Source organism: Takifugu flavidus, chromosome 16, assembly GCF_003711565.1.
Source record: "Takifugu flavidus isolate HTHZ2018 chromosome 16, ASM371156v2, whole genome shotgun sequence".
NCBI lineage: Eukaryota > Metazoa > Chordata > Actinopteri > Tetraodontiformes > Tetraodontidae > Takifugu > Takifugu flavidus.
Window position 1 is genome coordinate 4,618,270 of NC_079535.1, and position 27,436 is coordinate 4,645,705.

General features: G+C 44.2%; 3 protein-coding genes across 9 annotated transcripts; 2 read left to right on the forward strand and 1 right to left on the reverse strand.

Moving 5' to 3' along the window:
- Positions 1–286: 286 nt before the first annotated feature.
- Positions 287–7,278, forward strand: LOC130540423 (glycogenin-1-like). Its single transcript, XM_057059560.1, has 7 exons — positions 287–457; positions 2,706–2,841; positions 2,915–3,089; positions 3,182–3,344; positions 3,957–4,083; positions 4,724–4,961; positions 5,798–7,278. The coding sequence occupies exons 1-7, from the start codon at positions 316–318 to the stop codon at positions 5,966–5,968; spliced, it is 1,152 nt and encodes a 383-aa protein (XP_056915540.1). The 5' UTR covers positions 287–315; the 3' UTR covers positions 5,969–7,278.
- A 161-nt stretch (positions 7,279–7,439) lies between these two features.
- On the reverse strand, positions 7,440–13,714 carry hltf (helicase-like transcription factor). Of its 2 annotated transcripts, none has more exons than XM_057059500.1 (24): positions 13,585–13,714; positions 12,808–13,004; positions 12,561–12,727; positions 12,317–12,459; positions 12,113–12,204; positions 11,852–11,923; positions 11,580–11,771; positions 11,434–11,508; positions 11,263–11,348; positions 11,021–11,088; positions 10,855–10,902; positions 10,651–10,740; positions 10,491–10,564; positions 10,139–10,282; positions 9,869–10,001; positions 9,653–9,788; positions 9,185–9,364; positions 8,981–9,096; positions 8,705–8,886; positions 8,509–8,631; positions 8,325–8,437; positions 8,069–8,249; positions 7,908–7,988; positions 7,440–7,828 (listed from the first exon to the last, which is right to left on the reverse strand). In XM_057059500.1, the coding sequence occupies exons 2-24, from the start codon at positions 12,997–12,999 to the stop codon at positions 7,685–7,687; spliced, it is 2,832 nt and encodes a 943-aa protein (XP_056915480.1). In that variant the 5' UTR covers positions 13,000–13,004; positions 13,585–13,714; the 3' UTR covers positions 7,440–7,684. The 2 variants fall into 2 exon arrangements, with proteins under 2 accessions (XP_056915480.1, XP_056915479.1); XM_057059499.1 differs by having other exon boundaries at positions 10,651–10,743.
- Positions 13,715–13,736: 22 nt separating this feature from the next.
- On the forward strand, positions 13,737–22,119 carry LOC130540407 (serine/threonine-protein kinase PAK 2-like). 6 transcript variants are annotated; one of them, XM_057059535.1, is made up of 17 exons: positions 13,737–13,961; positions 15,470–15,550; positions 16,075–16,283; positions 17,689–17,882; positions 17,959–18,065; positions 18,246–18,393; positions 18,477–18,493; positions 18,574–18,687; positions 18,898–19,018; positions 19,098–19,161; positions 19,234–19,282; positions 19,783–19,895; positions 19,978–20,095; positions 20,196–20,295; positions 20,390–20,586; positions 20,691–20,828; positions 20,943–22,119. In XM_057059535.1, the coding sequence occupies exons 4-17, from the start codon at positions 17,705–17,707 to the stop codon at positions 21,027–21,029; spliced, it is 1,551 nt and encodes a 516-aa protein (XP_056915515.1). In that variant the 5' UTR covers positions 13,737–13,961; positions 15,470–15,550; positions 16,075–16,283; positions 17,689–17,704; the 3' UTR covers positions 21,030–22,119. The 6 variants fall into 6 exon arrangements, with proteins under 6 accessions (XP_056915515.1, XP_056915513.1, XP_056915517.1 ...); XM_057059538.1 differs by lacking the exon at positions 13,737–13,961 and adding an exon at positions 14,893–15,048; XM_057059533.1 differs by lacking the exon at positions 16,075–16,283.
- Positions 22,120–27,436: the final 5,317 nt, after the last annotated feature.

Sequence of the window (27,436 nt, forward strand, 5' to 3'; positions counted from 1 at the left end):
CGCGGATCCAGATCAAATCTGAAATATACATAAACAGCAAAAATGTCCTTTATTTGCCAAGTGCCTTTTACTTGATTTTTTAAATCAATACAGTGTTTTTTTTAACTTGCAAAAGCAACATTATTTATATATTTACACTTAGGTTTTTTTGTTAATCGACACAATTTTGTGTTTGATTCCACTTTCATGCAGCGACATCTTAAAGGCGAACGATTCCTTTAAATCTTGTTTGTCGATAAATATATTTAAATTGAACGTAGACGCACACTTTACAGAGCGCGAGCGCAGGGGGGCGTGTCAGCTGTCAGTGGTCACATGACCCGGAAAATGTGGGACTTAATTCCTGTGTTGGACTGCTCCCAGCTGCTGAAGCTCTGCCCTTCGCAGTGCAAACTCCTCATCTGTCCCATCACGACCTCCGGGGCCTGGGTGGACTCTGCTCGGCGCACCATGTCAGGTAAGAGTCGGCGGTGCTCCGGGAGCCCCCCCCCGACACCGAAACACGGCCACTTCGGAATGGACCGAACGGTGCTGCGCGAATTATTCTGCAAAATATATCGCGAATTTAATCAGGGTTGCACGAAACATCACAATATGAAGACAATAAGAGTTTATTTCTGTACAGTTTTTGCGATGCAAGCGACAGGTTACATGTGCCGTTTGAGACCGCTGCAGTGGATTGGACCGCTGTAAAGTTTGCTGTCAAATAAAAGAGCACATCCGGTTATAGTTGTCAAACTTAACCTGCATTTTATTCAGTCAGAAATTGAAACTAAAATGCGTACTTGGCTTTGTGAGTAAAGTAACGCCGGTACCGACGTCATTTTCATGCAGTGCAATAAAAACAGATGCAAACACTCATTCAAAAGTGCTACAGAAATCAGAAATAGACCATGAAAAGTCGTGTTTCCTTCTGCCAAAACACACAATTTTTACTCTGCATCAACAATCTGTGCTACCAAAGAGGCATCATGTGGTTCACACCCTTTTTATTTTAATCTTGTGAAAGAGTTCCAGATAACTTCCAGATAACTTCACACAAACAATGACCTGTTGCAACAGACACTTCTAAGTTGATGAAGTGGACGAATGAAAAAGTCCACCTTTGTGTGTGTTTTGAGAACTCTCTCTGCTCCAGTACACCTGAGTAAGACGGTTGGTGATGAACATTTGTTTCAGGTGTGTCTGTGCAAGGCGTGACGTGAGGTTTTACAGTTGCATGTTGGAAAAAATGTGTGTTGTATCACAAACTCAGTGGATTTTTCTTTAACCCGAGATTGTGGAAAATGTGAAATTTCTTTGATATTCCTTTGATCCAGCTGTGGGATGATTGCCAGATGTGCTAAACTCCTCATTTCGGCCAAGGCGTCGTGTCTTCAGTTGACACAAATTTTTGTCCATGACGATGTCATAAGGAAACTGGCAAATGGTTATCCGTTCGTCTCGCTTACTTCATATCATCTTGTGAAATATTTTTGAATATAAGGGACTTAAAAGAAATGAATGTGTGTGTTTGCAATATTGATCACAGCTTAATGTTTTGGCAAAGTAGCTCAAAATTTTATATTAATTCAATCAATAAAGTGTACTGAAAAAAGATTAAGTAACAGATCAAATGCCAGAATTTCTGTTTGGTGAGTTTTTACAAGTTGTACCAAAAATATATAAATTATGAAATTACATAATAAAGTATAACAGTACATCAACAGTTGTTGTAGGAGTGTTTCATAAAGGAAAGTGGCTAAATTAATTGATTTAGTTGCAGCCGGAGTGCCCAAATTTAAACGTCTGTTTTTTACATTTAAAAAAAAGAAGCACTTTTATTTTTTTAAAGGAAACTGTTGACTTCCTGAATTAATTTGAGGCAAATGTAACTTGATGGACTTACTGTCAGTGCCTACGTGAGCTTCAGAGGGTGGCCTTCCCTCCCTCTAAAAGAAAAAAGCCACCATAAATGGTCATCTGTTTAAAAGTTTGAATTGTGTGATGGTAAAGTTCACTGACTGAACCAAAAAACAGTAAATTAACATGAAAATACTCAAAGGAAAGACTGTTTTTCTTTCTGTCTGTTTTACTCCCATACAAAAATAGACTCCAAACAGAATTCTTGTTATTCAAACTGCTTATCGCTTTAATTCATATTTAAAACCCTCATACCATCATGCCCATGCTGAACAGGAACCCATATATGTCACACCCGTATGCTTCCTGTTCGGCCTCGCAAGTGGCACAGTGGTTATCGCCTTAACCTTAACTTACTAGTTCCCTGAAACTCCACCGATTGCGTTTCCCGGAAACCCCCCTCGTCCCTCTCCTCAGGATGCACGTTGAACTCGGACCAATGCTATCCTCTGGCTGGAAGCCCAATTTTGCTCAAGCGGCAACAAAAACGCCCGCTGCCGTTGCTAATTCATGCATGAAACTGACTCATTATCACACCGACGCCGACACAGTGGGCCCACAGAGGGCCTGAGTGTAGCTGCGGTGGGGCGGATTTTGGGCTCTGGTTAATCTCAAGCCCCGCTCTTTGCTGTCAGTCTTGGTGTAGCAAGTTTTTATCAGCCCCTTAGGAACGTTATGCTAAAAGGTAAAACTGTGGATAGCTGTGGAGTCAGTCTAGTCAAAGGAGTGTTAATGTTGCCAGGGCGCTCCTGCTGATTGTGAGATGCAAACGATGCGGCTGATGAATGTGTGTGTCCATGCAGACGAGGCTTTTGTGACGTTGGCCACAAACGACAGCTACGCCAAGGGAGCTTTGGTTCTGGGCCAGTCGTTACGAAACCACAACACCACCAGGAACCTGGTTGCGCTGGTGGGGCCTCATGTTGCGGAACCATGCAGGTAATTTCACCTCTGCCTTTGTGTAACGCAGTAAAGACTCGACACAGTGACGAAAGCCTGTTGTGCGCCGCAGGGATGCGCTGCAGAGCGTCTTTGACGAGGTGCGCCTGGTGGATGTTATGGACTCGGGCGATACGGCTCATCTGTCCCTGATGAAGCGCCCGGACCTGGGGGTGACGCTGACCAAGCTGCACTGCTGGTCTCTGACACACTACAGCAAGTGTGTGTTCATGGACGCAGACACCATGGTGAGAAGATACGGAGCAGAGGCGCTTGTGCGACACGTCAGAGAGCCAAAACTTTACTGACTAAACAGTGACGTTTGCTTGAAAATGTCCAGGTTCTATCAAACGTAGACGAGCTCTTTGAGCGGGAGGAGCTGTCCGCAGCACCAGACCCAGGTTGGCCCGACTGCTTCAACTCGGGGGTGTTTGTCTTCAGACCGTCTAACGAAACGTACGAGAAGCTGCTGCAGTTCTGCAGTGAAAATGGCAGCTTTGACGGTGAGACTGGTGGCTTATTTATGAAGAAAAGAAGAGAAGCGGGTTTTGAAATGCCACATATTAAGAGGGGCAGTGCACCCTTGTATGCTTGTTTCCACAGCTGCATATTATGAAGAAGAAAAAAAAAGGGTCGCGTTCAGTAAGTCCAGTTCTTTCCAGTGAGCCTCCGCTCCATGGAGCAGCACCTCCTGACTCTTCAACGAGAGTCAGAGGCGACGCCTTAGATTAGTTTGCATTTCTTCTCAACATCTTTGCTGAGGGAAAGTTAACAGAAGGAGGACTTTGTGCTAGACGTCGCAGTAGAGAGTAAAGTTTATTAAGCCGTCTTTATTTGTAAAATAAAGTGAAATATTTGACAGGGTAGTATCCGATGGACTCCAGTCGTGGTCTGACCGTGTAAGCTACACTCGTTATATCTGTTTTTCTTTTACAGAGCATTGTCCTCTCACGCTATCGTCGACATGCTACATTTTCTATTTATACTCCTCAGACAGTTGGAACACACGTGTGTGCGGTTCAGTTTGCCTGCGTTAGTGTCTGCACCTCTGCAGAAGCAGAGCAGGAATGATGCGTTCAAGTGTTGTTGGAAATTAAACCGATCTGTGTCCACAGGTGGAGATCAGGGTGTCCTCAACAGTTTCTTCAACACCTGGGCAACCACGGATATTTCCAAACACCTTCCCTTCATCTACAACCTCAGCACCGTCTCCATTTACTCGTATCTACCAGCCTTCAAACAGTCAGTACACACATGCACGTTTCAGTAACTCCATACAGCAGGGACAGGCGGCTCCAGTCCTCAAAGAGTGGATTCAACCCGGGTTTTGTGTCCTACCAGGTAGAAAATACTTTTGCTGAGAGGAGTGGAACCTCAGGTGAATGCGCTGTCCGCCTGTAGGATAGAAAACCTGGTTAGAATCCGACCCTGGAGGACTGCAGCTGCCCGTCCCTGCTGTGGAGCAACTCGTTTGTTCTGCGTGTGACTGGTTGTGGTTGAGGAAAGCACCAGTTACGTGTTTGGGTTTCTAAAAGAAATCAGATATTGCCGAAGGAAAAGGAACAGGGCAGAATCATTCTGGGTTTGGAAGAATTCCAGCAGGAGCTGAGATATGGGAAATATTGTTCATTTAAATCATCGGCTGTAACAGCAAATGACAAACAACAGAGCATTTATTTGCATTTTTGAAAATGACCGACGCGTGTGCACACATTCCAGGACACCAGGACATTCCAGTTGTCACGCCGAACATTTAGTGAAACCATCTTTGGGATATTGGGCCGTTGCTGAACAGTGACGGCATCGCAACGAAAAACAGATGGAGGCTGGCGTCCGTTCCTTTTGGGTGACGTGTGTCTTCAGCCACCTCTTGTGTTCCCAGGTACGGCCGTGACGCCAAGGTGGTGCACTTCCTGGGCAAGGTGAAGCCGTGGAACCTGGCCTACGACGCTCAGAGGGGTGAGGTGAAAGGTCACTCCCCTTCTCCCGACGTGTACCAGCTGCACCCGGACTACCTGCTCATGTGGTGGCAGCTCTACTCCAAACACGTGCTGCCGTTGCTGCAGCGGGCGTACGGCGACGCCCCTTTCGACAGTGGCTTCATTGAGGAGAGCGAGGAGGCAAGTTTAAAGCGATTTAAAGCGTCTGTAAAGTGCCGCAAGTTAAAGGGTTTTGTCAAACGTCTCTGCAGCTCTGAAGGAAAAACACCGTCTGCTTTTGGTTGGACAATAACAGGAAAACGGTTGATCCGTTCCACGTTCTTTGGGACCAGTCTGGGGCCAAAAATGTTAGTTGCTGCCGGCATTTCCAGGCGGCTCTCTTGAGTGGCGACTGGGTAAAGAGTCTGTACTGGGCACATCTGCATCAGGCATCTGTTGGGCGGCTTCGAGGATGGGAGGAAGCTGCTAATCGCTGTTGTAACTGTGAGGCAATCAAATGGTTGCTAAATTGCTTAAAATTGTGTAGCATGACGTCAGGTTGAACGGACCCTGTTGCCATGGCATTTCAGCCTGTAGACCAAGTGGGTTTTGCTGCAGATTTTGCTGAAATGGCTGGAGGACCAAGGCAAATGAGGGGTTCTGTGGAGCAGTCGGTCCTTCCCGTTCTTCGTCTCTGCGGGCATGCTGGTCTCCTCCCACCCTCTGAAAACGTGCACATTCCCCGACTGGAGACTGTTCCTGTGCAGCATGAACACAGGGATCACAAATGAATTCTCGCTAACTTCACCCTGACTCTCTGCAACTCTTGCAGAACATACGCCTCCTATAGAACGTTCACCCTGTAGAACTGTTCTCAGCCCTTTTCTGCTGCCAGTGTGAATAATGTCTTATCCGTACTTCGGACAGTGCCGACGGAGAGTGTTCAGTAGGGCTGACTTGGAGAAACCCAGACCTTATAAAGTGCTCTTCCTGTCCCATATTCATTCTCTCACTCACTCACTCACTCTGTCACGCAGGATAAGCTTCACCAGGACCCGGTGGAGCAGCCCGCACCCGCCACGGCTCCTCCTCCTCCTCAGATCTCCTCCGAGGAGAGGAAACAGCTCTGGGAAGCGGGCCAGATGGACTACATGGGTGAAGACTCATTCGACAACATCGAGCGCAAGCTCGACTCCTTCTTGAAGTAGCGGGGGAGCGTGACGGGACAGAGAGCGCACCGGAGGAGGCTCCGCGGTGGGGAAAATGAAACTCGGCCCATCACTGTGCTTGATTAGCAGGCGACGGGATGAAGGCCTCTGCGAGCGTCGCTCGGAGACAGAATCCACCTTTAACACCATTCCCACACTCTTGTTCTTTATCTTGCGCATCAGCAAAAGGTGCTTATTTGCTTTCAGGTGGTGGCTTGGATGAAATGCTCAGTAACATGTGCACTTTTATTTTTTCTTGTTCCAAACATTTTATAGTTTAATTCACATTAATGGGGAGCAATAAAACGAGTCTAACATTGGTGGAAAGATGGACCACAAAAAAAACAAACTCTGGCCAAGCAGACCTGCTCTGAAACGTAATTTCGATACATGACTTGATGATTTTCTTCCCCATCTCCGCAGTGCTGCTAACGCCTGATGCTACGCTGCTTCATGTTGCAGTTAACATATGCCTGATGCTTTAATACGGTCAGTAACCCATGCAACATGGACCCCATCCAGTGCTAAAACCTTCTCCTCCAACGCCAAAAAGAAAGCAAATAAGCTCCCACGTCGCCTTTCCGAGGATCGGACACCGATTCAGTCTTCCTACCCTCCTGAAATATCAGATGACTTAAACTGCTGGAAATGTTGTAGAGGGAAGGAGTTTAAGTGTTGGACTGTTACCAGCTTCTTTCCTGTAGTACCGCTGTGAAGCACATATGCAACCCCCCCAGCTCAGATCGTCAGTGTTCACCTCACCTGAGTGTACCTGTGCCTCGACACTCACCAGCTTCCTGTGATCTTGTGACCTGTGCTGCTTTATCAACGTACCGGCCCTGCTGTTGTTTGCATGGCGCCGAGCCACGGTGATTAGTTCTGTGTATTGTTGAGTTACAGTAAAGTGTTACATATGCCCCCTCCCAGACCAGCACAGGCGTCCTGGCGCCGTTTCCTCCCTGCAGTGTTGCCAACTGCCTTATTACAAAACATGATTACTGTAACAGCCACGAGTAGCAGAAGTTGAGCTGCGATCCTTCCTGGCGGTGGTGCCACTTTTACTTCACTCCGTCTGTGTGCCCATTAACTCCCAACGCCCGCGCCACTCACTCCATTAAGCGCACTCCCGACAGGAGGCCGCTGAGGTCACCAGATGCGTTTCAGTGTAGTGACGTCAGCCGGCTGGATCCTTCACATGCATGAGTGTGGAAACATAACTGTTGTGATTAGTGTGTTGCAGCCTGTCCTGTTCTCCAGCCGTTAACTGTACAACCCTGGTGAAGCATTATTAAAGAACTCATGGAAAGAAAGAGTTCACCTTCTCCCAAGTTTGTGTTGACTCCAATGAGGCCGACTGATTATAGCTGCTTCTGCCATTGTATCATCATGAATATTAAGGCTAAAGTGGCCTTTGAATTCCTATGCCAACACGCACACACATGCACGGACACACAAACAAATATCCTCAGAGTTGATCAGAACGGAATGACTGATCTGTTTAATTCAACTTTGTTGGTTTGTATCGTATAACCACAATTGCATAAATGCATCATAATCAGGGCTGATAAGCAGATCAGGCTTGATTCAGTCTTTAAGGGCATTGATTCAGTGTTTAAGGGCCACACAATAAGCTGGTTTAAAAAAATTTTAAGATAAACTATATGTGTGTGCTTTAAGGGCCCTTTTAATATACAGTGAATTCTCCATTGTCAACATTTACAGCTCCAATAGTTCTTTGATCTCCTCAATCCGGGATGTTTTCCGATCGCCGCCTGTGGAGCCGAATGCTTTCTCCATCAGGTCTTGCTTCTTCCTCTGGATCTCCACCATCCTCTCCTCCACCGAATGTTTGACAATGAACTGCAGGACAAAAAGAAACATTTCTACTTTGTGCGATGCTATGAACCTGCACAGATGATGGTTTCAACGCTTTGCTGACCTTGGTGACAGTAACTTTCCTCGTCTGTCCCAGGCGGTGGCAGCGGTCAATGCACTGTTCCTCTGTAGCAGGATTCCAAGCCTAAAACAAAGGTTGGAGACTTAGGAGACCGGCTTCATCTCCAGTAAAATGAAACCGATACTACTGTAGTCCAAACCTACAGGATCCATGAGGAAGACATGGGAGGCAGCGGTGAGGTTAAGCCCCACCCCTCCAGCTTTGAGTGACAGAAGCATGATGGTGGGACTGTCTTCTGTGGAGCTCTGGAACTCCCGAATGACTTCAGTCCTCCTTTTTTGATTGATGGAGCCATCCAAGCGCACAAAACTGAAACCGTGCTCTCTGGGGAAGAGGGAGGATATTGGTGCTAACTGCTGCCTGGCTCATCTAAAGCGGCAGAAGGTTCACCAGACTAACCTCAGTGGCCTCTCCAGGATAGTGAGGAAGCGCGTGAACTGCGAGACGACCAAACATTTGATGCTGCCATCTTCACACCGCAGTCTAAGCAGATTTCCCATTAGCGCTTGGACCTAAAAAGACCCAAATTATAAGGGTGTCAAATGGTAAAGAAGCGAGTGTTGACTTAATCAGCCTCTAAAACCTTTGAGCTTGTCCGCCATTTTCCTGAGTTGATGCTCTTCTCTTCCTCCATCTCCTCAGGTGGAAACTCCACCAGTTCATTGGTCTTGATCTCACCCCTGCAGAGAGGACAACGCGCTCTTTCCTAAACACAGACACACAATATGGGAAACAGTTTTCTTTGTGCAACATTTGCCTCCGCGCTGCATGTGCAGTACCTGCTCAGTGCTGATGACCTGAGTGATGCACGGTCGGCAGTAGACGTGGGCGCAATGTGTGATGACTGGCAGCCTGATTGACTCCAGGCACACCGAGCACTCCTCGTCAGAGCCGCTGGCCAACACCACCCGCAGCTTTTCGATCAAATGCTCCCGCATCTCTGCGGGTGTTGCTGAAGCACCTAAATATGTGGTGTGGAAAATATTGAACAAAAACCCAAGTTGCAGTGACACAGAGCACAAATTGAGGGACCCTGAGGGTGGGAAAAATATCACCGAGGTCTGTAGAGGGTTTAGCCAACAGATCTGGGTGGCAGCAATGCTGTCGGAGCTTCATCAGGATGACCAAAATGTCGGCATAATTTCGTAAAATGGTCCCCTCTGCAACGTATCTGCACACAGGACCACCAGCAGTGATGTGTGGGGCAACAGTCTAACACTTTATGTTTCACTGACACAAACTCATGATCTAAAAGCTACCTCCTGATGGTGTTTCTCCCCTCAGTGCGGGCCAGCTCGTACTCCTCCCGCTCCGATCGGCTCAATTCAACCTGCTCCACACAGACGGTCTTCTCAGGCAGGAACACCAGGGGGCGCCCGTTCACCTTACTGCTCTTGGTGCGTCGCAGCGTGATGCACTTGACCAGGGTTTGAAGGTTCCTGGATTAACAGATTTAATGTCTTTAAATAGCCCCAAAACCCCAACCTTCCCAAAAAAAATAGAAATGTGAGTTTCAGTATGGGGGTTTAGAGCATTTAAGTGGCATAGTTAAGATAAAGTCTAGTTGTAAGATAGCAAAGGGGTGACAAACACCTTTACTTTTTCAAGCAGCTGAGAACTTCAGGAGAAAGGACCTAATTTTTTGTTTTTTTTTACTCCAATAAATCCTAAACTGCCAGAAATCTGAATTATTACTGGGGTGCAACAAAATGTGTCTGGCTGCTCACTGCAGACCGGCCCGGTCTCCTTGGGTAACGGGCCGCTGGATCACTCTGTTCCACCACTCCCTCACGTCAAATGGTTTCAGGCGCAGGAAGGCCAGCAGCATCCACAGATCTTTCACACTATTCTGGATAGGGGTGCCTAAAAAGATGTTAAAAACAGAATTGACACTATTAGACATTGCAAAACCTCCCATTGTGTGCGCTGAGGTTCTAATGTACCAGATAAAATCCAGCGGCGCTGAGCATTTAACTGAAGTACAGCTTTACTCATCTGTGCGTTGGGATTCCTTATGATGTGTCCTTCATCCAAAACTACCCGTAACCACTTAATCCCATGCAAGGGACTCTTGTTCTGAAATTAAATGTAATTATTATTTAAAAACAGGAGGGTTGAGGGATAAGAAAGCTATACATACCCTCCTAACATGACTGGCTACTATGTCTTATTTAATGACCTTAAGTAACCAGCAAATCTGCCTCTACACTCACCCCAAAGTCAGCAGAGAGAACATTGTAGGTGGTGATCACCACATCCTGAGAGGACAAAAACCTCTGGCTCCTGTTGCGCTCTGAGCCGTAATACAGATACACCCTGAGCTTCACATCAGCGCGCACATGCTGCTCAAACTGGTCCTGCACATGAGAAAAAATAAAAACTCTGAATATTTCCCTTTAGTTCATGCATGAAAGTTTAGTGTTAGGTTATTTGCGACCCCTTACACCATCTTCAGTCTAGCCTTTTTGTTGTATTTTTATTTATTTATTTTTTTACAGTGTGTGAATGACACTGTGACGAGCTGCAACCTTTTCTGTGTCTCCTGCTGTGCACTACTCTTCTTACCATCCAGTTGCTCAGCACTGAGAGCGGGGTAATGATGAGAGTCGCTCTGGGTAAGTCCTCAGCAGGTTCAACGCCTGCAGATTCAAAAAAGGCACATAAACATCTTATTTATTGTTATGAGAAAAATCAACAAGTCAGGGTGTGACAGAGGTAAACATACTGCACGTTGCCTTCTTGGTCGTTTTCTTCTTCTTTGACATGGAGCCCCCCAGTGCTGCAGCAAAGTCCAGGTCCTCCTCCAATACTGGGGCTTCTCCACCGAAAAATATACATACGATAAGGGAATTATTGTCCGTGTTGGCTAATTCATTAAAAGCTTTATTAATGTATCCACTCGTATAAAGAAGAGAATGATGAATTTTACCTTTACTGGGCTTTCGTTTCATTGTGCTCTTCTTTTCTTTGTTTGAACCTCCAAAGAAGGGAGCAAGTGAACTTCAACCACAAGACCAACTGAAGACATTAACTTAAGTGAAAGAATAGATTTAACCATCCTATGATATAAATATAGGAATTATGTTGATGCTTACTTCTATTTGAATCGTCCACAATCTCCACCACATCTGTAGAATCATCAAGGGTCAAATCCACCTGAGGACTAACCAGCAAAGGAATTTATCATGATTAAAAACTTGACTGTGAAAACACTATCCCTCCTTATCAAGACACAGATAGTGAAGATGCTCTTTTTTTCTACTTTATAGGCAAGCACAAGTGATAAAAATGGCCCAAACACAACAGACAGCGTGATGATTTAATCACAGGCACTTACACACTTGAACCTGTTGCTGCTTCTGTCGCTGTTGCTGACGGGGTCTGGGGTTTCGCTTTGGCCTTTATAGATGAAGACTTGTCCTCCTGCACACATGCACATAAAACACTTGGATAAGCACAATTTGATTAGAGGGCAATGGGAAACAGTGAACTGCTGGGCTTCACTTACACACGTCTCCACAGGTAAAGGGTTTCCACCATGAAAGTTGGTGAGTATGAGCGCTATAGTGGTCAGAGTCTTTCCCTGGTGAAGAAGTCATATTTGCATTCAAGAAAATCTGATAGGCAACATCTGAGCGCTTCTTCATGACTCACCAACCCCATGTCATCTGCCAGTATTCCCCCGCAAACACTCTCTGGCATTTCTTTGGCAGAGAAACACGTGAGGCGGTTGTAGTAGAGCTCGCCTTTCTTCTCCCAGAAGGGTGGCAGCGTGCATTTGTTTTCCCGAGCACACATCCATGATAATGCCTGCTTCTGGTGGGGCAGGAGAGGAGTGCCCACCGCCTGTGGACAGAAGGGAGGCCTCACCACACGTGACCAGCAGCCTGCCACCGTCACCATATTTTATACAGTGGAAAATGTACCTCAGCTGCTTCTTGCTCTCCATCTTTGCTCTCCATCAAGTTTTCAAAAAGGTTGTCAAATGCATTTTTCAGCTAGAAAAGGAGGAAATATTGCAGGTCTAACAGAAGCGATGAACACCGAGAGGACTGTTTTATTTTAACATTGGGTTTCATCTTTTATATGAAAACAAATCAACAGGACAGCATTAAGCTGAATAAGAGTAGCAATGACAGCTGTTTCAAGGCCAGGCTGTATTATTGAATATTAGACAGATAAGTTACCTCCTCTGCAGTCAGCTGAACAGTCAGGCCTTTTTTATACATCTGTGACCCAGAACCTTTGCTGTAATACTGGTTTGAGTTTGGATTTGTACCTGAAATTCAACAGAGGAGAAAAGTCATGCAAAGCACAAAGTATTAGGCCTAAAACTTTAAAGAAAAAAAAGGTGAATGTAATGAACGCAGTGGACGAGAGGCCATTTATACCCATTGCTCCACCTTCTCCAGGATTCAGTTTGAATCCACGTCGTGCCAGCTTCTCCATCACGGCAAATTTATTCTCTTCTTTGCCCCAGAAGGACAGCATTACTGGCATGTTGTAGGCGTTGTTTGTGCCCGAATGGACCACCCTGACAGCACGATGACGCGCAAACATAAAATCTTTCTCTCTATCTCAAACACAGCTGTTTAGTTGTTGCAATGTCACCAACACAAAATAAGTTTTACTCACCCCTCTACTTTTGCTAGATTTACATCCATGACGTCAGCCATAGCGGCTGCCAGCTCCCGCTTGATGTGACCCACTTGGTTGCCGTATATGTTAGTGACCATCACTGCATTGGGGTCATAAGGATTTTGGGGCTCTCGCACTAAACCCACCATCTCCCCACGATTCACCTGTGAAAATACAGCAATTCCTGTGCCCAGATGCATCTGCATTTCATGGCAAAGTGAGAAGGCAAATGCCTGACTCTGACCACCCCCGTGTAGTATCTAAGGCCAACCACGGTGCCCCTCAAATGGCCAAAGAGCACGCTGCCCTCAGCATCCGGTTCTTCGGCAGCTGCAGCTCGGATGGCCTGGGAGAGCGTTTCACTGTTGGTGTCATACCGGTCTGCAAAAAGGTCCTCCTCACTCGCCCAACCGAACCTCCACCAGCGTGAAGACATGTCACCTATAACACACGAACAAACATCCACACACACAATGAATGATAATACAGTGACGCATTTAAGACATAAACAGTGACAAAAAGGTGTTACTTGTGTTACATTTCCACAGAGCAATGTAAACATAACCACTGAGGCTATATTAAAGAGCTCATTTATTGATCACACATCACTAATCACAAGTAATGCAGTCTAGTATTGACATTTTACCTTAAATCTCCTCTTTGTAAGCGCTAAACACGTCAATACAACAAAATGCCATTTATCTGAATGTTGAGCGTTCATACTTTCGTTTCTATGGCGACAAATCGTCTTTAAATTTGTCCCACCGTTTCCCAGTTCCGACTAAGACACAAGCAGTCCACCAAGTGACCCACAAACCAACTTTGAACGCCACAGCAACGCGCAGAATACAGTCGTCAAATAATTTTTTTTAAATGCATAAATATGTTAATGATAATGAAATGCTTAACAATTTGCCCGCCAAGACTGAAATGTAGGTCATAAAAAGTTTGACTTCTCAGACTTTACACACACTTCTTCTTTCAGATTTAACATCTCGAAATAATTTTAGATTTCACTTACCTTATTTTATAATTTTGAAAAAAATCACTTAAGTAATAATGATTACAACCTACCACTGTGTAAAAAAATCAAGCTAATAACACGTCGCCACCAAGTTCCGGTTATTTTCCGGCTTGTTCTTCAACGTGTTTCCGCTTCCGCCGTACAGGCTCCTCCCCATCGTCAAACAGACAGTAAACTAGGATGAGGGCACTAGTGGTAAGACAGTAAAAAAAGTGTGTGAGACAACGATTTAGTTGTTACACCGCCGTTAAATTTGTTGAAATCAAAAGGGTCAAATCTGATTTTCAATCCGGGAATAAGTCAACAGAGACGGGGCGGAGTTTCGGGAGTTTGGCCGGAGTGCGATTGATTTTTTTCGCGTTTGACAGCCACTGGTGAGTTTAGATTTATTAGTTCAGAAATAATGAGCTCTAATGGGCAAAATAACTGTCTGGTCGCATTTGGCCTCCTGTTATTTGTTTATTTTTTACTCTTACAGGCATTTTTAGTGATAATTGTTCTGAAAAAAGAACTGAAAATCACAGAGTTGGAAGGATTTGGGGCTTCTTTCCTTTTCATTTAAAGTAATGTAATAATAGGGTATAAAGACGCAGTGGTTTTGTAATTCATGTGGAAAGTTTCATGTTTTTAACCAATGCCTTGATAAAATTGGACCTTTTGTAAAAATGTACATCGTTCTCATAGAAGAGCTAAGCTGAATCACAATTACTTTTCCGAGGCTTAGCAACAATAAACATTGTGCTTGCATCCTTCCTTGCATGTCCATCTTTACTGTTAAACCTAGGGCTGCAGAGTAAACCTGCACATTGAACACATCATCATGCACAAGAACATGAAATGAACAACCTTGCTCCAAGCTATAGAGTCAAGTTCCGACAGTAGTCTTGGCTCTTTTGTGTGCCAGGGTGGTGATTTAATTTGTCAAAATGTTGACACAGAGGTGAGGCAGCTGTTGAAATAACAGGATAAAGTGTTCAGTGTGGGCGTGCGCCTGGACAGTCTGCTTACTCTCCATTCACTGCCAGACCTTCAATTATCGCGGTGTTTTTTAAAGGTGGGTTTAGGTAGTGAGTCTGTGGTCCCTAGGCAGTAAATTTACACTTATGTTTATGTTTTTCTTATGTGAGCTGTTGAATATTTACAGTTTGTCTGAGTGAATGAAAGGCAGTTGTGTGTGTTGGCTTCATCACTCCTTCCAGGAAGTCCTCTGCAGAATTTCCTTTTATAGAAACTGAATACAAAAGACTCGCTGTACACTTCCTGTAAACAGCTTGGAGGCTGTGTCTGCTGAGCTCTGGTTGGTCAACCCGCTTCTGGGACTCGGGGAGTTCCAGGATGAGGAAGTGGATTTCCCCTGATGCCAGCTAGGGAATAGAAAGTGCTCTGATGACCGCGAATAAATGAGGAATAGAAATTATGCAGTGCATAGGAATAGGACACGTATTCAAAAACATGGTAACGGTAAGCTAAATCATTGCAATCTACTGCAAATGGCCAGTGACCATTAAAATTTAATATATTGAGGTTTTTCTTTTGCTTATCATAAGCATTTGTGCACTAAATTTGAGGGGTACTTAAAACAGATTTTTCTTTAGTATTATGACTATTATTATGTTAAAAAAGTGAAGGTGTAGATCTCATCTAAAAAAATTAGAATTGTTTGGATGTATGCATGTAAACCGGCATCATGATATCACCATTTTAGATGGATGTTCTACCAATTAAAACTTAAAAATGGAAACAAGCTCAATTATTTATTGTTAGGTAAAGGTGAGGGCTAATAGACCACATCTAATGTAATTAGGTAGGCGAAGTGTATTCCATCACTGCAGCTTACCAACAGAGGGCAGGGGGTCATTTTTTGCATCTTCTGTGTCTGCAGTTGTTGGTGGAACCCACACATTCACACAAAGAGACCGACTGACCTCTTCAGTGCAGCTGCAGGGAAAATCCTGAGGCAACCGTGAGTCACTTTAATCCCCTCCACCTCAGAGCAAACGGTCAGATAGACCTTCCGACCTACTTGTTTATGAGCACCTGTATCCTCTCGCTGACATCATATCGTGGCTACATTATTTATGGACAATAGCAAGAAACCGCTGCATGTTAAATTGATTAAATATATTTCCAGATATTATGAGTGATGGTTGGGATCAGTGTTTACTGTTAATGGGGATGGATACTTTCATCAGGGGCAGAGTGAGTGTTTGGAAAGTTGTGCTGAGGTTCATTGGGGAGTTTCAGGGCAGGGCCAAGGCAGGCATGAGGAAAAGACATGTGTGCATGCATGCGTGCATGTGCCAGGCTGAAACAAGTCTATCCCTCTGCAGGAATTCCATAGCCTCAAGGCTGCAGGGGCTGGGTGTGTTCTTCTGATCGTGGCTCTGCTACACACACACACACACACACACACACACACACACACACACACACACACACACAAAACCCACTGAAAATGCACATTAAGGTCTAATTTTATCATGTCAGGGCAAGAACATACTTGTCCCATCCATGAAAACTGAGGAATGAGACAGCCTGCTAAGACCTGCCCTCAGAGGGCTGAAGAGAGACACAGGAGAGCTCTGGAGAAAGCCAAATAGATAGAAGATCACTGGAGAAGGAGCTGCCTACTGCTAATGGAAATACAACATTTAGCTGTTTGCTCTTCTGTGAGATACACACAAGTCTACAAGCAGGTGAGTAATAAGGATATCAGGATTTCCTACGAGAAAACCTGGCTTGTCTTTTGGCTTTTGGGATTATATTTGATTGTTGTAATACTTGCAGGGCAAATGATAGTTTTGCTTTTTGAAGCCTTCGACACAAAGTAAATAGAATGGTTGTGATTTTGTTCAGGGAAAGGGGAAAATTCATTCCTACATCAACAAGGGCCGCCTATTTAACCCAGTAATTGGGGGTCACCGGTGATGCTTGAGTCTATCCCAGCAGTGGAAAGATGAGAGGTAGAATACACCCTGTCCATCACAGGACACTCACATGTTCACACTCACTGCTGGAAGCAGTTTAGAATGCCCAGTAAACCCAATGTGTATGTTTTTGGTCTGTGGGAGGAAAGCGGAGAAAACATGGAAACGCACATGGATTCATGGATGGTCCACAGAAACCACTCGGAATCTGGGAATATGGAAAATTGATATTTACGGTAGACATTTGGGGAAGTACAAAGGATATACATCTTTGGTGAAATGTCAGCCACAGAGCCCCCGCAGAGGCTTCAATGGTACCAGGATCAGTGCCGTATGTCAGTCAGTTCAGCACTGGAGAACAGATTGTAGGTGATAGCAAGGTCAAAGATATTCCTGTCTAACTGAGCCCTGTCTGTTACATGGGGGGGGGTTATACCATCTGTGTCACTGGCGGTCAGACAGAGGAAGTGAGGAAACCTCTACGTTTCCGGTTTCCTGTGTGATGTCACTGAAAATGCACGCTGCAGCATTGCGTAGTCTGAAATAAGTGCTGTGCACAGGCCGAAAAAATGTATTTGCAATTTGCGGTGTCTTTGTCTGCACAAGAACAATCTCAATTTTCACCATATTAGGATAATGAGTGTCCACCGCTGGTAAAAGCAGCATGCACACGAAGAACCACTGCACGAGATTTAAGGAAAGAGACACTTTTAGAAACCCAAGAGAAATCAAAGCAGCGTCATATTCAGCTGATATAGTCATCATTAAAAAGGGCGACACTGAGCTCCTTGGACTAGTTTGAACAATTGTGGACAGTTACCGATATTAACTGTTGTTTATTGATTGATTGATTGTTTAACATTATGCAGCGTCCTTGAGTGTCCAGAAAGGCGCTTATAGGTAAAAGCTATTATTATTGTTCCACTGTATTTCTGTCTGTTTTGCGATGATGTGCCAAGAAAGATGTCTGAAGAATAATAATTCCACCTGAAACCCTGCTGACGCTAACACTGCTATTAGTGCAAGTGATTCCCAAGCCAAGCGATCCACGCTCAGCTGCAGTGTGGAGCAGGACTCCACACGTCACTCCGCCATCTTTAACTCTGCCCAGGTGGAGTTTTCTGACCAAAATCACCCAACCGTCCATCGGGCGCGTCTCTTCTCTTATGTGCAGGTGCACGCCTGTGTAGATGTGTGACAGCATTGTGTGTGAGGACAAGCCCCCCGCCCCCCCTGTCAGGATGAGCAGCCAAGGAGGAGGTCCTAAGGACTCGCAGTCGGCAATTCACAGTTCCCGCCCGCTGCCGTCTGTGCCCGAGGAAAGGAAGTCCAAGAACAAGATCATCTCCATCTTTGCTTCTGAGAAAGGTGGGAGCAGTGGTGCATGTTTAAACCGCTTGCTGCCATGGAGGACAAACACGCTGACCTTTGACCTCCCCCGCAGGAGGAAAGAAGAAAGACCGGGACAAGGACAGGCCCGAGATCTCCTCTCCCTCTGACTTTGAGCACACCATCCACGTTGGCTTCGATGCCGTAACTGGAGAGTTCACCGTAAGTTCAGAAATAATGTCCAGTAAATTGTTTTGTGTTGTTTAAACCCCTAATCCTGATCATAAATGTGGAGCTAGACTGAGCGGCATTAAAATAGATAAGGATTTACACAGTGTGAAAGAGTGTCTATGAGAGTCCAACATGGTGGACAGTGATTCAGTATTGCTCGACTGTGTGCAGGGCATGCCGGAGCAGTGGGCCCGTCTGCTTCAAACATCCAACATCAGCAAATCAGAGCAGAAACAGAATCCTCAGGCCGTCCTCGACATCCTCAAGTTCTACGACTCCACCAGTGGGAAACAGAAATACCTCAGCTTTTCCGCCTCAGGTCAGTTTTCTCTCGTTCGGCAGAGGAAAAAGAAACCATTGTCGTAGCCGCGCGGACTCACTTCCCTGGCTTTTCTTTTTCAGATAAAGACTCGCAGTCAGTGAGTAGAATGATTCACCAATCGCACGTGCTATTCTGTCACATACACATTCTCTGAGTTACGTCTGTGTGCCGTTGCAGCCGGGCAAGCAGAGTTCAGGTACTTCCCCGTCGAGTGGCAAGGACGGAGATGACGACGATGATGACGATACCCCACCTCCAGTCGTGGCGCCGCGGCCAGAACACACAAAATCGGTGAGTCGACTTAGCGACTTCAGCCCCAGATTTCGGCCTTAGAAAACAGTCAAAGGTGTCCCGTGATGACGTTTGTTGTTGCTAAGCAGTTGCTAAGCACAGTGTTCCCGTACGTGGTGCATCCAACCATGAAATCAGACACAAATACTCAATGGAAGCCCAGTCATGGAAAACAAGGATAACAGTTCTTGAATGTTGCTTTTGCATCAGGTATATACGAGGTCTGTGATAGACCCACTTCCTGCTCCAGAGGGAGACGCCTCTAAGACAGCTGACCGACAGAAGAAGAAGGGAGGCAAGATGACTGATGAGGAGATAATGGAGAAACTCCGTATGTAAAACTCCCACTGGAAGTGAGTGGCTGTGTTTGGCTCAGTAGAACTTACTCGGCCTTTTCTTTGGCCACTTAGGAACTATTGTCAGTATCGGAGATCCGAAGAAGAAATACACCCGTTACGAGAAGATCGGCCAGGGGTGAGTCAGGATAATGCAACGTCCAACATGTTCACCCAACCCCTCATTTAATCTTTTTTTCCCCACTTTCAGGGCATCTGGCACCGTTTATACAGCCATAGATATTTCCACAGGACAAGAGGTGAGGGGAATTAACTTTGCCTCTCTGCTGCTACAAAATCAGGCTCGACTTCTCCCAGGAACCACAATAAAGCACCAATGAGTGCAGTTAATAAATACACAACCGGAGTCTTCTCAGTCCTTTTTTCCAGTTCCATTAGCAGTAAGAGCGTCACTTTTCCCGGCTGTGACAAATCCCATGTTATTCTGCTACATGAGTGGTAAATCTCATCATCTAGTCATCCCGTGGTTTAGACCTGAGGAAGACAGTCTGAAATAACAAGCTAGAAACGACCAGTTTTGTTGTTTTGGTCTCGTTTAATCAGAGGCCACCAGTAGTAATGGCTGCAGTTTCTTAACCGCTGAAACGTTGCTCCGAGTTGCTGTTTTTAGCATCACAGCCAGCTGGGTGAAAACCACTGAGTGGCGCTCCTGTTATACTGCTGTAATTATGGCTTTCTGAGTTGTTATTTTTCCTAAAGCATCTCATTATAGCTCATTTACACATTTTTTTGACTGCAGGTGGCTATTAAACAGATCAACCTACAGAAGCAGCCAAAGAAGGAACTAATCATCAATGAGATTCTGGTGATGAAGGAGATGAAGAATCCCAACATTGTGAACTTTGTAGACAGGTGAGCACTGGTCTGACCAAAGCAAAATCAACACGTGCGCAGCGCCGGCGGGGGATGTGACTGTCTCTGCCCGCCATTGTAGTTACCTTGTTGGAGATGAGCTTTTTGTGGTGATGGAGTATCTGGCCGGTGGCTCCCTGACCGACGTTGTGACTGAGACGTGCATGGACGAGGCTCAGATCGCTGCCGTCTGCCGAGAGGTACAGTAAGGGTTAGCAAAAGCTCAAAAGTAAGTAAGTAAAAGTAAGTTGTGTTTCGTTAAGAATCCTCACCTTTCATTGCTTCCTTCTCGTGGAGTAGGTCCTCCAGGCACTGGAGTTTCTTCACGCGAACCAGGTCATCCACAGAGACATCAAGAGTGATAATGTGCTACTGGGAATGGATGGATCAGTTAAACTCAGTAAGAAGCAAACTGGATCGCATATTGTTGTATTTGTTTTCGCTTGTTAAACGTCCTGAATGAATAAACAGGAGATTCTTTCACTCTCCCGCAGCTGACTTCGGCTTCTGCGCCCAGATCACCCCAGAGCAGAGCAAACGCAGCACCATGGTAGGCACGCCGTACTGGATGGCCCCCGAGGTTGTGACCAGGAAAGCGTACGGGCCAAAAGTGGACATCTGGTCTCTTGGCATCATGGCGATAGAGATGGTGGAAGGAGAGCCTCCATATCTCAATGAGAACCCTCTCAGGGTCAGAGTTTGCTATTAAATTTGCTATTTCCTGTAAGGTTTCATTTTGGAATTGATGCTCCTGTATATCCCAATAAGAGTTGGATATTGTTATGCTTGTCACAGGCGCTGTATTTAATTGCCACCAACGGGACCCCTGAGCTTCAGAGTCCAGAGAAGCTCTCGCCTGTTTTCCGAGCCTTCCTGTCCCGCTGTTTGGAGATGGATGTGGAGAAACGAGGGTCAGGCAGAGAGCTGCTGCAGGTAGGAACGAGGGAGGTTGAACCGATGGCTTCATCGGCCAGAAAACTTACAGTGCTGTGTTGTATTTCTCGGATTTAAAGTTTAAAAAAAAAAAAAAAAAATTTCTTTCTGCAGCATCCATTCCTGAAATTGGCAAAGCCGCTGTCCAGCCTCACCCCTCTCATTCTGGCAGCCAAGGAAGCTATGAGGAGTAACCGCTAAACTGCTCTCTCTCTCTTTCTGAAGTCTCCATTTGCTGACACCAGTGAGATCTGAGCACCATATTGCAGTTGTGGACAGATGATTGTGGTGTCCCAAATGCCTCTTCACTTCTACCAGTATTTTTTTAATGCCTTGTTCATCTTATCTTTGTGTCTTCTGAAGCTACACACAGCCATAGCATATTCTATCTGATGCAACAGTCACACGTCTAAGTGGCTTTCAGGGTGCACTGTTCCAAAATTTCACACCTGTGCAAACGAAAACACCGAGACACACGGTGTTTTAAGGTCGCCCCCTAGTGGCGGAAATTCAGATTGCAAAAATTAAACAACCTGTCCAGTGTCAGAACCTACGGTGGCTGTCAGCGGACAAAATTGATTGACTTATTCCAGTCGCGTTGCAGGTCCCATCAGGAGGGATCTTCATCAACATTTATACAAAAACAGTTTTACTGCTAAGTGACCTAGAATGCTGTGGTGTTCATACACTATAGAAGCATGTTTTTATATGTTTTATTTGATTTCTGATAATGTATAATAGAAAATAGACACTGGACCTTTATTGAACAGTCTATTTTTTAAAAGGTTTCTATTTCTCATTGTTTTTTGTTGCATTATTTGCAACATGTATTATCTGTTTTTTCTTCTCACATTTTGTTGGTTTTTCCTTTAATTTGCATTTTTACAGTGAGAATCGTCTGATTTTTGTCTGTGGAGAAACTGGAGGCATTTCCCCGTTGCGTTTGTGTCTTCTGACTGGGGTTTTTCCAGCTGGTTTTGGACTGTGCTGCGGTCCAGTATTGAGCAGTGGAAACGGCCACATCGGTGTCTTGGTTCCTCAACCAAATGTCCTGTTTCCTGACCTGAGTCACACCTCTGCCCTCTGCCCTTGAGCACGCCACACCTGAAGCCACACCTCTGCCACCACGATGTTTCCTTCCCAGATGGAACACAGTCTTTCACTGCTGCTGTGTTTGATGCCATCAGAACAGGGACACGGTGCCAGATGGTCTGCTGAATGTGTTCATGGCCCTAAACACGCGTATAAGCCTGAAATAATGTAAATTATTCTGATTAAACCTGGATCTGAAGAGCTTTTGTCGAGATCACTGAATTACTGGGGAGTCTGGGGAGCTTCTGGGACAGTTTAAGTCATTCACAGAAACAATAACACCAAACTGCTGAAGAATCCACCTCCCATGTAAAGATAAACAGGCAGTGCAGTCTCAGTGTGGGAACACAAGAGGGAAGCATCTTTACGTGGTAGAAGCACCTCAAACCTCAGGCAGCCACAACAGTTCACAAGGAGACTGGAAATACAGGCGGAAACATTCAGGAAATGAGAGAGCAGGCAGATGTTCTGCAGAAGAATGCAGTGCAGACGTGAGGTTCTGGAGGAGCAGATCCATTAAGAGAAGAGAATCTGAATTTCATGGACCAAGAAAACCACAATACTAATTACTAATAATGACACATCTTTTTTATTATTAATACAGATGTAGATGTTCTTATACAGTTTGTGAGGTAAATAATTAAATATTCTGATGTCATTTAGAAGATTTCTGTCAGATATTTAACTATTCAGGTTATATTTCATCAGATGAAAATATATTTAAGAATTTAATGGTATAATTTAATTGGAAATGGAGAACAAAATGAGAAAAATTAATAAAATGTACAGTGACTCCTCCTCATGCGTGTCTGTGTTTCACTAGAACAGGTGAGTTTCTGTCTTCTGCAGAACATTTGCATGTTTTTCTGCATGGTTGCTCCTCAGAGTTTAAAGTTCTGATGTCACAGAGAGTCTGAACTCTTTTCACGCTCTCACACTGAAAACTTCAGCATCACCATGTTGTCAATAATTCTGACTGTCATCTTTCTGAGTCAGGGTGAGACTTTTCAACATTGTTTGATTTCATCCTCTTCTTCTTTCCAAGGAGGCTGAAATCATTTCATTTTTACATCATAACTGCTCCTCCAGGCTCTTTTCAACTGCTCTTTTTAACATTTGTTGTTTGTCATTTCAGAATCTTCTGCCAACAACTTTCTGACTCAGGCTGATAAATTCAAGTCTGTTAGTGTTGGAGGGTCTGTGACCATCAGCGCCACAGGAAGCTCAAATATTGGCAGCGATTTCAGCTGGTACCTTCAGAAACCTGGACAGGCTCCTAAACTTCTGATATACTTGGTATCAAATCGCTTTACAGGAACGCCGTCTCGATTCAGTGGCAGCAGATCTGGTTCTCAGTACACTCTAACCATCACTGGTGTTCAGGCTGAAGATGAAGCAGATTATTACTGTCTGGGCTACCATAATGACTATACATCCACACAGTGATTTAGAGCTGTACAAAAACCTCCCTCAGTGTGACTGAAGTGAAAACAGCAGCTGCAGCTGCAGACGATGAAGAGTCACCAGCAGAACTGGTTCAGTCAACACCAGAGTCACCAAGTACAAACCAGATTCATTTAAACACAAGTCAAAACAGTTCAAAACCTTAAACCTTTAATGTAGAAATGATATATTACAATTATAACAGACACAAAATTATTGTAATAATTAACCATTAAATCAGTAATTACATTTACTCAAGTGCTGCTTCTATGTGCAGATTTGATGAACTTTGCTTCATTTATTCTGAATATTTATGATACTGTTATTTAACAAATAATGCAGAGAACATATAATCAGCATCAACTCAAACTCGTTCCATTTTAAATCCGTATCACTCTGGTTTTAGGCCACATCACAGTTTTCTCACCACCACCAGTTTGATCATTAAGAATATTCCAACTATCCTGGATGAGAGAAGTTATTTTACCTCCATATTCATGAACCTCTCTCAGGCTTTTCACTCAGTAGATCACTCAGTCATCCTTGAAATGTTCAACAACACTGGTTTTGGTTTTTGTCCTCTTCATAATTTGTAAAAATATTATATTTTCAATGCATAACTGCTCATCTCATTTATACGCACATGATACAGTTCATACTGTATCACAAGCTCCTCTGAAATAACCATAAAATCCTCCTCAAACAGCATTTATGCATCTTAAAAACTGCCCCAAACTTGCAATTATTATTATTTCCCTTGGTGAAGATTCAGATTGCAAGAATGAAACAACCTGTCCAGTGTCAGAACCTACGGTGGCTGTCAGTGGACAAAACTGATTTACTTTTTCCAGTCACGTCCAGCCAGGGCACCTGCAGGTCCCATCAGGAGGAATCTTCATCAACATTTAGGAAAAACAGTTCTGCTGCTAAGTGACCTAGAATGCTGTGGTGTTCATACACTATCAGAAGCATGTTTTTATGTTTTATTTGATTTCTGATGATGTATAATAGAAAATAGACACTGGACCTTTATTGAACGTCTAGTTTTTAAAAGGTTTCTGTTTCTCATTGGGTTTTTTTTTGCATTATTTGCAACGTGTATTATCTGTTTTTTCCTCTCACATTTTGTTGGTTTTTCCTTAATTTGCATTTTTACAGTGAGAATTGTCTGATTTTTGTCTGTGGAGAAACTGGAGGCATTTCCCTGTTGCGTTTGTGTCTTCTGACTGGGTGGTTTTCCAGCTGGTTTTGGACTGTGCTGCGGTCCAGTATTGAGCAGTGGAAACGGCCACATCGGTGTCTTGGTTCCTGCAACCAAATGTCCTGTTTCCTGACCTGAGTCACACCTCTGCCCTCTGCCCTTGAGCACGCCACACCTGAAGCCACACCTCTGCCACCACGATGTTTCCTTCCCAGATGGAACCCAGTCTTTCACTGCTGCTGTGTTTGATGCCATCAGAACAGGGACACGGTGCCAGATGGTCTGCTGAATGTGTTCATGGCCCTAAACACGCGTATAAGCCTGAAATAATGTAAATTATTCTGATTAAACCTGGATCTGAAGAGCTTTTGTCGAGATCACTGAATTACTGGGGAGTCTGGGGAGCTTCTGGGACAGTTAAAGTCATTCACAGAAACAATAACACCAAACTTGCTGAAGAATCCACCTCCCATGTAAAGATAAACAGGCAGTGCAGTCTCAGTGTGGGAACACAAGAGGGAAGCATCTTTACGTGGTAGAAGCACCTCAAACCTCAGGCAGCCACAACAGTTCACAAGGAGACTGGAAATACAGGCGGAAACATTCAGGAAATGAGAGAGCAGGCAGATGTTCTGCAGAAGAATGCAGTGCAGACGTGAGGTTCTGGAGGAGCACATCCATTAAGAGAAGAGAATCTGATTTTCATGGACCAAGAAAACCACAATACTAATTACTAATATTGACACATTTCTTTTTTATTATTAATACAGATGTAGATGTTCTTATACAGTTTGTGAGGTAAATAATTAAATATTCTGATGTCATTTAGAAGATTTCTGTCAGATATTTAACTATTCAGGTTTTATATTCATCAGATGAAAATATATTTAAGAATTAATGGTACAATTTAATTGGAAATGGAGAAAAAAATGAGAAAAATTAATAAAATGTACAGTGACTCCTCCTCATGCGTGTCTGTGTGTTTCACTAGAACAGGTGAGTTTCTGTCTTCTGCAGAACATTTGCATGTTTTTCTGCATGGTTGCTCCTCAGAGTTTAAAGTTCTGATGTCACAGAGAGTCTGAACTCTTTTCACGCTCTCACACTGAAAACTTCAGCATCACCATTGTTGTCAATAATTCTGACTGTCATCTTTCTGAGTCAGGGTGAGACTTTTCAACATTGTTTGATTTCATCCTCTTCTTCTTTCCAAGGAGGCTGAAATCATTTCATTTTTACATCATAACTGCTCCTCCAGGCTCTTTTCAACTGCTCTTTTTAACATTGTTGTTGTTTGTCATTTCAGAATCTTCTGCCAACAACTTTCTGACTCAAGCTGATAAATTCAAGTCTGTTAGTGTTGGAGGGTCTGTGACCATCAGCGCCACAGGAAGCTCAAATATTGGCAGCTATCTCAGCTGGTACCTTCAGAAACCTGGACAGGCTCCTAAACTTCTGATATACTTGGTATCAAATCTCTACACAGGAACGCCGTCTCGATTCAGTGGCAGCAGATCTGGTTCTCAGTACACTCTAACCATCACTGGTGTTCAGGCTGAAGATGAAGCAGATTATTACTGTCTGGGCTACCATAATGACTATACATCCACACAGTGATTTAGAGCTGTACAAAAACCTCCCTCAGTGTGACTGAAGTGAAAACAGCAGCTGCAGCTGCAGACGATGAAGAGTCACCAGCAGAACTGGTTCAGTCAACACCAGAGTCACCAAGTACAAACCAGAGTCATTTAAACACAAGTCAAAACAGTTCAAAACCTTAAACCTTTAATGTAGAAATAATATATTACAATTTATAACAGACACAAAATATTAGTAATAATTAACCATTAAATCAGTATTTACATTTACTCAAGTGCTGCTTCTATGTGCAGATCTGATTAACTTGTTTCATTCATTCTTAATATTTATGATACGAACAAATAATACAGAGAACATAAAGGAATGATCTCATACCTCATGGCATCAGCAGGAGGGTCCTCCTCCATGAGCCTGGTCCTGCTCAAGGTTTCTTCCTGTTAAAGGGTCGTTTGCCACTGTTGCTTGTTGGGGGTCAGGCCCTGGGATTCTGTAAAGCACCTAGAAACAATTTTGATTGTAACAGACGCTATATTAAGATTGATTGATACCAGCCCTGAAACACATTCATGTTCATATTCATCTTAATCAGGGGTCGGCAACCTTTAACAGTCAAAGAGTCATTTTGACCCGGTTTCCACGGAAAAGACAACACTGGGAGACACAAACACTTTTTGACATCTGAAATGAAGATGTGTCTATATATACTGTATATATATATACATGTGTGTGTGGTGGGTGCGTGTGTGTGTGTATATCTTTACACTTGTAAAATAGTGTGTTGCTTATGAAATCCATGCAGTCCATCCATGTTATAGAAAATTCACAATAATCTTACAATTTACAACTACAATTAAACAAACGAACAAACAAAAATTAAATACTTTGTTAAGATATTGTAGCGTGTTGGGGAGGGTCAGTGTGGTTATTTCCCAGCATGCTTTGTGGCAGCGTGTCTGTGGGTTCAGGTTGGTGTTAACCCTGTTTTTGTTCATTATAAATGTTATCTTTTGCAACTTTCAATGTTACTGTTATATTTATTAAGTTCTAATTATTGATGTATTTAATTACTGTTTTAATTACTGTTGGCACCTGGACACCATAAGCGAGGTTATGTGTGTGATTGAAGACCTCCCTTCGTTCGTGTATCTTCCATTCTGAGTTTAATGAAGTGGCAATTCCTGAAATCAAGCAGAAGGGAAGGGCACAAAGGAACTATTGTTAAAGTCAACAGATGTCTGAGTTCTTACGCAGTCTACAACCCAGCTCGCCACAA